We start from the raw sequence: 11,408 nt of genomic DNA on the forward strand, positions 1-11,408 counted from the left end.
GCTCCTTCTGTGACATTAGGAGTTCATGCGGAGCACAGGTCAAATCGCTGAGAATTTCAGGGTATGGGAGGGGGACCAGTAGCACATATCAGAAGAAGGTGAGGAGGCAGAGGGATGACCAAGGCTGGTGTGGGAGGCACTGAAGGGTAGCAGAGGTTGGGGTACTTCATACTGAAGGGTGCCATCACAAAGATTCCTATACCACAAAAAAGGGCTGAAAACCACTAAGCTAAGATCTTTATTTCAAGGTCAATACTTTCTAAATACTTTCTACCCACTTTCTCACACAGACATAGCTATAAAAATAGGCGTAATTACCATCAAAGTAGGCAGGAGTGTAGCATACTGCAACATCTAATATTGCAAAAAGTAGATTAAGGTGCTCATTTTCGAAGCACACAGATTTACAAAGTTACATAGGGGGGTATAATCGAACAGCGCCGGCCAAATAGCTGGCCGGCCATCTTCGGAGTCGACGCCGCAAGGGGGCAGAGCCAACCGTATTTTCGAAATACAGTTGGAGCCGGCTAAATCGATCGCTGGGTGTAGAGGAGATGGCCAGCTTCGTTTTTCAGCCATAATGGAAACCGGGCCCGGCCATCTCAAACCCGGCGAAATGCAAGGCATTTGGTCGTGGGAGGAGCCAGCATTTGTAGTGCACTGGCCCCCCTCACATGCCAGGACACCAACTGGGTATCCTAGGGGGCACTTCTAAAAAAAAAATAAATAAATAACAATAGCTCCCAGGTACATAGCTCCCTTACCTTGTGTGCTGAGCCCCCCAAATCCCCCCAAAACCCACTACCTAACAACTTTACAACACTACCATAACCCTAAGGGGTGAAGGGGCACCTACATGTGGGTAGAGGGGTTTTGGGGGGGTTTGGAGGGCTCCCATTTACCACCACAAGTGTAACAGGTAGGGGGGATGGGCCTGGGTCCACCTGCCTGAAGTGCACAGCACCCACTAAAAACTGCTCCAGGGACTTGTATACTGCTGTCAGGGAGCTGGGTATGACATTTCAGGCTGGCATAGAGGCTGGCAAAAAAGTTTTTTGTTTTTTTTTTGGGTGGGAGGAGGTTGGTGACCACTGGGGGAGTATGGAAAGATGATCCCCGATTCCCTCCGGTGGTCATTTGGTCAGTTGGGGCTCCTTTGTGAAGCTTGGTCGTGAAAAAAAAGGGACCAAGTAAAGCCGGTGAAATGCTCGTCAAGCCTGGGTTTTTTTTTCCATTATCGGGTGAAACCGGCCATCTCGTGAGCACGCCCCTGTTCCGCCCCGTCCTGCCTTCACTACCCTACCGACACACCCCCTTGATGTTTCAACGGCTCCGCGATGGAAAGCAGTTGGCGCCGGCCAAAATCGGCTTTCGATTATACCGATTTGGCTGGGTTCAGGAGATTGCCGGCTATCTCCCAATTTGTGTCGGAAGATGGCCGGGGATCTCTTTCAAAAATGAGCTGGATAGTAACCTATGTAATTTTGTAAGTCTATGTGCTTTGAAAATAAGCTTCTAAATGAATGCTTCAAGAGCCAAGTATCCCATAGCTCCTGTTAGCCTTATGAAGCAATCAATTACATTTATTTGTGATCAGCAGCAGATGAATACAGAAACATGTGGGTTGTGTCCATGTACCAGCAGGTGGAGATAGAGAGCACTCAGCTGCTTCCTGTGATATAGGACGGTAAGCTCCCTGGTCAGCCAGCATTCTCAATCTCCAGCAGGCGGATGGATGGATCTCCACATGCTCCTGGTATGGCCCTTGGCTGTGCTCCTGTTCTGGGTCTCCCAGTTAAGCCCGGAGGGCTGACGACTGTGTGCCAATCTGCCAGTTGAGTACACCTGGTGGTACCAGGTCCTTACCCCCCTCCCCTGCCCCCCGTAATGTTCCTTCTCTGAGCCGCAGTTCTTGTCTTTCTTCCTCATAGAACTTTAAAACAAAAACAAAAGATTAAAGCAGATATTGAATGAAGGGAGTTTTCCAACAGCAGCATTCCCAAGGGGGCTCCTGGCCTTCTGCGGTGCTTGTTTGCGGCAGCCGCATTCAGACAGAGAGATGGTGCCTGCCTGCAGGGGGGGTGAGACCTTTCCAGTTCTCGGCACGGGTAACTTTTTTGGTTCTTTTGATGGCGGCTGATTTAGTCAAGTGCTGATCCCGCTGCAGGAAGCGGCAGGCAGCGTCCAGAGTCTACACAATGCAGCGTGGGGCCACAGTCAGCCGCAGGGGAGGTAGAGCTCGAGGCAGGAAGGAGTTTCCGCGCAGAGGTGAGCTTGTGCTCCTCCATGGTGCTGGATACCATAGTTTCTCCTGCCATCATTTTGCCTCTCTGGTCTGTTTCTCCCACCAAGGTCATCATGCAGCAGCCTGCTTGTATTGATGGAAGCTTAGCCCCTGCTTTTTCCGGAGCTCCTTTCGGGGATTGCAGCAGCTCCACTGTCCGTGTCTTTGGGTCAGGAACCATTTTCACTGAAAATTTATTCTGCTCCTTCATCAGGCCTACCTATTAGAAAGGTTGAGGCCTCAGACTGCTGCTTCGCCTGCCCTGCTGGGCTGGGGGATTCTCTTCCCAAAAGAAAAAGAGTGGAGGGCATACCTGAGAGGGAGGAGGGTCACCCCTCCCCTGGTCCTTCTTAAGTGATTGCTTCAGGGGTATCTATACCCGGCTACTGGATGGAGCCCCTTGAGGAGGGAGAGATCGCTTCAGTGGAGGCAGATGACCCTTCTGTGGTTCACATCTTTCACAGGGAGGAATTGCCAGGATTCATTACTAGGGCATTACAGGCTCTTAACATCACCATTCCTGAGGACCACTTTCCCTCAGCCTCTAATCCGAAAATGGCCAATACCAAGCATCCTCCTAGGGCTTTCCCTATCCACTAGGCTATTCAGGATCCTATTACTGCTCAATGGGCTACCCCTGATGCCAGCTTGAAGGTGGCTGTGTCATGCCTTTATCTGGTCTCTCCAGATAAGCTGGAGTGGCTCCGGTTGCCCAAGGTGGATGCTCTGGTGGTGGCAGTGACTAAAAAGACCACCATTCCAGTGGAAGGAGGGGTCGCATCGAAGTACCATCAGGACTGTAAACTGGAATCTTCGTTGAAACTTTCCTTTGAGGTGGCAGTGCTGTTCTTGCAGCCTGCAGTTTTTATGCAGTCTGAGACTGCCTTAGCTGGGTTCAACAGGTGGCAGATGGTGCAGTGGACTGGGACTCGCTGCGGGCCATGGAGCTTCCCAATATAGAGACAGGTCTTGCCTATTTGGCAGATTCCTTGTACGACCTGGCCCAGTCTCGGCCAAGCAAATGGCGTTGGCGGTTACGGCCAGGTGCCTCTTGTGGCTGCGTCACTGGGCAGCAGATACGGCATCCAAGCAGCATCTGACAATGTTGCCTTTTAACGGGAAGATTCTTTTTGGCTAGGACCTGCAGAAATTGGTGAAGGACTTAGGTGAATCCAAGATGCCACAGCTGCCAGAGGAGAGGCCCAGGGGCTTTTCCAAAGCAGGCCTTCCACGCGCTGCGACATTGAGACTCAAGGAGATATCGCCTGGGGCGTGCACCTGCGCACCAAAGGCCAAGATAGCAAAGTGCTCTTTTCGTGCTGATAAGCAGCCCTTGGGCCAATCTTCTTGAGCATCCCAATCTGTTTTGCCTTCCAATGATGAGCGGCTGGTCCACTCTCCACAGCTTCCCACAAGGGGTCGCCTGGCCCTTTTTCTACAAACAGTGGACCAGGGTAATGTCAGACCAATGGGTCTTAGATTTATTCAAGAAAGTTACAAATTAGAGTTCTTGCTCCAGTCATAGATTCTTTCGTGGTCTGAGCCAGACTGCTTCAAAGAAGGAGGCCACGGACTCCATAGACTCCACGCTTCGTTCCCTTCTCAAGCTGGGTCGGTGGTTCTGGTACCTTCCCAGGAGCATGGGCAGGAACAGGGCTCCATTTACTTCGTGGTGCCCAAAAGGGTGTTTCTCATGGTCCAGTACTCAATCTCAAACAGGTCAACAGGTGTCTAAAGGTCCAGCATTTCAGGATGGAGACTCTCCGCTCGGTCATCTCTACAGTGCAGCCTGGGGGAGTTTCTCACCTCCTTGGATCTCAAGGAGGCTTCCTTTCATACTCCCATTTGGCTGCCACATCAGCAGTTCCTCCTCTTTACCATCATGGGCCAGCACTTTCAATTCAAGGCTCTGCCATTTGGCCTGGCGACAGCCTCCAGGACCTTTTCCAAGCTCATGGTAGTGGTTGTAGCCTACCTCTGAAGTGAAGGGATCAGGGTGCACCCCTATATGGATCACTGGCTGATCAGAGTGTCCTCTGCAGACAAGTCATATTCAGCTGTTAAAGTTGCTGGGATGGGTGATCAACTTTCCCAACAGTCATTGGTTCCTACTTAGATTTTGGAGTACCTGGGTGATCATTTCAATTTTCTCCCGGACTCCAGGAGGATCAAGTTTCAGTCTCAGATACACCTTCTCCTGTGTTCTGCCCAGCCCTGAACTTGGGATTATGCCCAGGTGCTGGGATCGACGGTGGCAACTCTCAATGTGGTGCTGTGGGCAAGGGTACGCATGCATCCTCTCCAGCAGTCTCTCCTCGCCCGGTGGTTCCCGTTGTCCCAAGATTACAAGCTTCACCTTCAGTGGACAAGGGAGGCAAGGGACAGTATGAGCTGGTGGCTTCTTCTGGACTCTCTGCTATGGGGAATGCCTCTGGTATCACCGCACTGGATAGAAGTGGTTACAGACGCCACCCTGAAGGGCTGGGGGTGCTCACTGTTTGCAGTATGTGGCACAAGGGATGTGGTCCTGACGATAGGCCCTGTGGTCCATCAATTGTCTGGATCTTCAGGCAGTGCACCAGGCCCTTTGGGTGTCTGAGCCCTTCAGAGGGGCAAGCCAGTGCGTATTCTGTCAGACAATGTCTTGGCGATCACTTACAAAAACAGGCAGGGAGGTACCTGCAGTGCTCCACTGGCAGAGGAAGCTCGTCTTCTCCTGCTCTGGGAAGAGCAGAATCTTCACCTCATCTCCGCTGCTGACACTGCAGGGATGTTGAACGTGAAAGCAGACTTCCTAAGCTGCAACGAGTTGGATCCAGCAGTGTGGGAGCTTTCTCGGTGAGCCTTCCAGCTAGTGTCGCAGAGATGAGGTTTGCCAGAGATGGATCTGATGGCAACTCATTGCAATGCCAAGGTTTCCAGGTTTTTCATCCAGCGGAGAGAGTAAGGATTATCGGGTCTAGATGCGCTGCTCCAGCCTTGGCCTCTCGGGAGGCTCGTTTACATCTTCCCTCTGTGGCCGTTGATAGGTAGGGTGATTCATCGGGTCAGTCAGTGTTTTGATTGTGCCGCATTGGCCCAGGTGGCCTTGGTATGCAGATCTGGTGCGTCCGAAGGTGGACAAGCCGCTCTATATTCCGTCTGATCCAGACCTGCTCTCGAAGGGTCCGGCTTGCATGGACAATATCTCCCGCTTTGGTCTTATGGCCTGGCTCTTGAGAAGTTGAAGCCGAGGAGGAAGGGGTATTTGAAATCAGTGATCAGAGACACCTGTTGACCTGTTTGAGATTGAGCAATGGATGATGGGAACCGCCCTTTTGGGCACCATGAAGTAAATAGAGTGGCCTAGTGGTTAGAGTGGTGGACTTTGGTCCTGGGGAACTGAGTTTGATTCCCACTTGAGGCACAGGCAGCTCCTTGTGACTCTGGGCAAGTCACTTAACCCTCCATTGCCCCAGGTACAAATAAGTACCTGTATACAATATGTAAGCCGCATTGAGCCTGCCATGAGTGGGAAAGCACGGGGTACAAAAGTAACAAAAAAAAAAATAGAGTACTGTCCCTGCGAATGTTCCTGGGAGGGTACCGGAACCAATGACCCCAGCTTGAATAGGGGAAAAAAGCATGGAGTCCACGGCCTCGTTCTTTGAAGCAGCCCGTAACAGAGAACCCACAAAAGAATCTACAACTGGAGCAAGAACTCTAATTTGTAACCTTCTTGAATAATATCTAAGACCCATTGGTCTGACTGTAACAGACCAAAAAGCACTCTACTTTCTATCTATCTACTTATCATTTCTATAGCACTACAAAGCATACGCAGCGCTGTACACCATACACAGAAGACAGTCCCTGCTCAAAGAGCTTACACTAGATAAGACAGGTAAACAGAACAATTAAGGGTAAGAGAATAAAGAGGTGAGGACAAAGGACAGGGTAAGTAAGTTAGGAGTCAAAAGCAGTGGTAAAGAAGTGGGTTTTGAGTTTGAACTTGAAAACGGCTAAAGACGGGGTTAGACGTACAGGCTCGGGAAGTCCATTCCAGGCGTAAGGTGCAGCGAGATAAAAGGAACGAAGTCTTGAATTAGCAGTAGAGGAGAAAGGGACGGACAAGAGAGATTTATCAACAGAACGGAGTACTTGAGGGGGAATGTAGAGGGAGACAAGAGTGGAGAGGTACTGGGGAGTGGCAGAGTAAATGCACTTATAGGTCAACAGGAGAAGTTTGAATAGAATACGGAAACGGATAGGGAGCCAATGAAGTGACTTAAGGAGAGGGCTAATGTGGGCATAGCAACTTTGGCGGAAAATGAGTCGCTCAGCAGAGTTTTGGATTGATTGAAGAGGAGAGAGATGGCTAACAGGGAGGCCGGTGAGTAGTAGGTTACAATAATCAAGACGAGAGGTGATACGAGTGTGGATAAGGGTGTTGGTAGAGTGCTCAGAGATGACTGACGGCTTATGCCAGAGTTTGAAAGTATTTGAGGCTTAGTGTTTGCAGACGGTGATTTCACCTCTGACTTCCACTTTACCGCAGATCTTGGCGTTCTTGCAGGATGGTCTTTCCAAGGGCTTTGTGCTCAATTCACTGAAAATTCAGATTGTGGAAATGGCGTATTTTCGCCTCAGGTTGTGGCATACATCTCTGGTGGCACATCTGGATGTGGTGCATTTCTTGAAGGGGGTAAATCGTTTGAAGCCTCCATTTCAACCTCGGTGCCCGGACTGGTGTCTTAATCTGGTGTTACAGGCCTTGCAGCAGGCACCCTTTTGAGCCACTTCCGAAAATCACTCTGAAGGACCTCACGCTTAAGATGGTGTTTCTCATAGCAATCTCATCAGCATGGCAGATTTCAGTGCTTCAGGCCTTGTCCTGTCAAGATCCTTTCATTCGTTTTTTGGAGAGTGGGGTCACACTCCGCACAGTGCCTTCCTTTCTTCTCTAAGTAATCACCTCTTTTCACTTGAATCAGCCGTTGTTTCTGCCATCCTTTTGAGCAGGATCATACTGTGGACTTTGGTCTCTTGCATCTTCTCGATGTGCGCTGGGTGTTCTTGTAGTACCTTCAGTCCACTAACGACTTTCAGAGTTCAGATCACTTGTTTATCCTCTATGGAGGGCCTCATCGGGGTCTGACGGCACCAAAAGCGACAACTGAGTGGTGGATCACTTCGGATGCATTGTACTCTTGGTCAGTCTACTTCTTGGGCAGAGTAGCATGCCTTTTTGTTCTAGGAGATTTGCCGGGCAGCAACTTCTAAGTCTTTTTATACATTTTCGAAGCATTATGAGGTGGATGTGTTAGCACAAACGAGTCCACCTTTGGGGCTTCGGTGTTATCCGTGGTGCTGTCTCTTTCCCATCCTACCTGAGGACTAATTTGCTACATCCCACACATTTCTGGATTCGTCTGCTGCTGAAAACAAGGAAGAGAAAATTAGGGCTTACCTAATCATTTTCTTTCCTTTAGTCACAGCAGATAAATCCAGGATCCCTCCCCTTGCTGACTGTGCTGCTTCTCTGTGCACTGTTCTATTCAGTGCTATGTTCATATTTTAGGTTTGCTCTATTGTGGATTCCAGCTGCTGTTGGATTGTTCTGTTGGATGTTCTGTGAGGAGGGTTCAAAGTTTGTGTTGTGCGGTTTCCTTCTACTTTGATAGACGCAATACTGGCTGACCAGGGAGCTTACTGTCCTATATCACAGGATGCAGCTCAGCATCTCCACATGCTGGTAAATGGACACAACCCACAAGTTTCTGGATTTGTCTGCTGTGACTAAGAAAATTATCAGGTAAGTCCTAATTGTCCCTTTCTTTTTATAAGCTAGTTTTGGATGACATTTGGGATGACACAATTTTGTATCCATCCCCAGGCCCCCTCCCTTGCCAGAGTGATGCACAGATACATGTACAGAATGATCTGGGCAGGATGTTAGCACCACAGAAGCAGAGGTAGTGGTGTGGGTCTTTAGAGGCTCAGAAGACCAAAGAGGAGCACACACAGGTTGATTATATGCCCCTCATATTTCCCCTTCCCCCTGCACAACATTACTTCAGTACTCAGAAACAGCAGCCCAAAAGCTGCTCCGAATGACCATGCCTGGCCAGTCAGAGGAGGCTAGGACAGCAACACACATAGTAGTAGGCCAATTTGTCCCCTTCCACCCCAAGGACCACACTGCTACAGGTCTAGCAGCAGACCCAATAGTCAACCTGATCTGGACTGGAAGGGCACCATTCCTTCCCCCTCAGTATCAGTGTAGCCAGGACTGATTATGTGGTAAAGCCCAAAGTTAATATAGGCAGGCACTAGGCAGTGTGGATATTGATGCTGCTTCCAGTTCTATTCTTACTGGCCTGTGCTTCTGTCACGGACTGGACAGGCTCAACTCCAAAGTACAGGGACCACACTCCACCCAGGCTCACCTGTGGCTGCACCCCTGCCCCCCCCCCCCCTCAACAGCAGCATCATGCAAATCAATTTGGTGCTGCCCCACCAGAGCCAAGAAAAGGAGAACAGAAACAGGGAACTTTTTGGTGAGCAGTAACACAGAAATGAAGTGTACTACAGAACTACAGTTAAGATTATAAGTGGGGGTCATATTACTAGTGACAGACTTTTCATTAGTGAAATCTTTAACAACTTCGGCTAATGCTTATCCTGGAGCTCAGTTTATCTTACCATCTGCTCAGGAATTAGCCGATGCTATGCATGTTGGAGGCCTACTGAGCCTAAAATGAATTACTTACATAAGTATAGATGCAAAATTTGAAAAAGGATAAGAGAATGGGCATGCACTTTTTCGTTCAAAACAAGAAACCCTACTCTACTATGACTGCTCATGGAGACTACATTCCATTTTTGTTGCTTTTCTCCAGACCGCCACTATCCTCTCTTTGCCTTTTCTAATATGGCTTCCAAAACTGAGCCCACTATTTTATAGGAATCAGGAGGTCTCCATCTCACCAATGACTTGTACAGTTATCACTTCCTTTTTATCCTTTCAACACCAATGGAACTCGGACAGAATTATAGAAGAGGTCAAGAATGTTTGGCCATCCATATGAGTGCAACAGAACTCTCAGAAAATTTAACAGAATGGGATGAAACTCAATATGTGGGAAAAGAACGCTAAGAAGACTCATTGAGTTCAAAAATGGGCTAGATTGGACCAGAAGTTTCAGAGAACTAAGTCGTCCCCCCCCCCCCCCCCCACACACACACAGAAATATGGTCCAATGCATCTTTACAGGAAAGGAGTTGAAGTTATTGTAGCATAGAAACATAGCAGTTAGGACAGAGGTCAGAGGTAGGTGGCACTTTACTATCCCTTTGAAAGCTGTCATAGCACTTAGGGAATTCCTCCTTTCAAACTGCCTCTCTGAACCCCCCACCCTAACACACACACTACTGCACAAACTACCTCACCCCAAAACTACCCCATAATTGCACCATCACTGAAAAAAGTCACTACGCTATAAATAGCCCCCCCTTAAAAAAAAAGCTATCCCCACAACCAGGCACATAGCCAGACCTTGAAATTTGGAGGTGCCAGAGCACAAGGTGTGGGGGGCCTGGTACGGCAGCAGCCGTGGCCGCAAGTGGAGGAGCACTTTAACTGGCGAATCATGGGGATCCCTTCCAGCCAGCCAGGTGCTCCAAACATAAAGTGCCCGTCCCCTAACATGGCTGACACCACAGCCCACAACTCTCCCAGCACCTAGAAACTGAACCATCTGCAAAAACTACCCTTTTCAGATGCCCACCATAGTGATTAAGACTGCACCTTTAAAACTGCCCTCCCCTCTCATCTACTCTCCGTCACAAATACACAGAAAACCAAGACAAATATAGACACACGTGCATGCATGACATACACAAGCACACTTACACACGCAGAAGTGTCAAAAAGCCTTCCATGACCCATGCTCTGCACTTCTTTCATAATTTGTTGCTCTGTGGTTCATGCCCTTCCTACGCACTCTGGCATCTTTCTGACACTTGCCATCAGCTTATCACACACTGATTCAATACTGTTTATTGGTGGGGGGGGGGGGGGGAAGGCAGTTATGGCCGAACTGACAGAGGGGCAGGAGTTCCTCTTCAAGAAGAAGGCATGGTCAACCCTGGTATTCAAACATTTAATTTTTGGAATAACTAAGCACTGAAAATTAGCCTTAGTTTTAGACCACTTCAGTAGAAATCCTGAAAACCAGAGACCCTTGCAAAGATGCTAACATAATGTCGGTCCTCGAGGTCCACATTACATCCCAGTCAAGTTTTCAGGATTTCTCCAACAAACACCACCTCCAACTCCAGGCTCCACCCTTTCTGTCTCACCTCACCCCATGCCTGGAACAAACTCCCTACCCATCTTCAAATCAATGCTCAAAGCCCACCTCTTCAATGTCGCCTTCGGCACCTAATCACTACACCTCTTCTCAGGAAATCTTAACTACCCCAACTTGACATTTCATCCTTTAGATTGTAAGCTCTTCTGAGCAGGGACCGTCCTTAATTGTTAATTTGTACAGCACTGCGTAACCCTAGTAGCACTCTAGAAATGTTAAGTAGTAGTAGAATAGGCATGAGATCTATTTGCATGCATCACCTCCATTGTATTGTATGCCAAAATATCTCGTGCATGTTCATTGTAGAAATCCTGAAAACCTGATGGAGTTGCAGCAGGCCTTGAAGAGCTTCAGAACTTTTCAAACTCTCTTAACAGGCGAATAAAACACAATTAAGGGAGGGAAGGGACTGTGTGGTGATATACCTTTTTTTTTTTTTTTGCACCTTAACTGTTAAATCTACTACCTTGGCAGTACACATAATCCCGTCATACTGAACCTGTCCTGCCTCCCCCCATTCATTCCCAATAATAAAATCGATACGCCGGTAGAACGTTCATAAGCAGAACTCTCCTCGTAACCGCTCAGACTCACGCGCACAGTGACATGCCCCCGCCCCCCCGCGCGCGAGCACCAGCTCTTCTCTCTCTTCTTACCGATAAACTTGAAGCGCCCCATACTCAAGGAGGTTGACTAAAATCCCATTCCCCACCCCCGCCTCCCTCTCTAACCGGAAGTAGTACTCGTGATGGCTCCTCCCTCTATCTCAG

At 48.9% G+C, this 11,408-nt stretch overlaps 1 protein-coding gene across 1 annotated transcript in view; it reads right to left on the reverse strand.

Moving 5' to 3' along the window:
- TATDN1 (TatD DNase domain containing 1) overlaps positions 1 to 11,391 on the reverse strand; it is a 53,061-nt gene extending 41,670 nt beyond the window's left edge. Inside the window, exon 1 of the mRNA XM_030218931.1 lies at positions 11,295 to 11,391. Within this exon, the coding sequence (XP_030074791.1) occupies positions 11,295 to 11,316 (22 nt within the window). The 5' untranslated portion in view covers positions 11,317 to 11,391. The remainder of the gene's footprint in view (positions 1 to 11,294) is intronic.
- Positions 11,392 to 11,408: the final 17 nt, after the last annotated feature.

The sequence above is a fragment of the Microcaecilia unicolor genome, chromosome 1, assembly GCF_901765095.1.
Source record: "Microcaecilia unicolor chromosome 1, aMicUni1.1, whole genome shotgun sequence".
Lineage (NCBI taxonomy): Eukaryota > Metazoa > Chordata > Amphibia > Gymnophiona > Siphonopidae > Microcaecilia > Microcaecilia unicolor.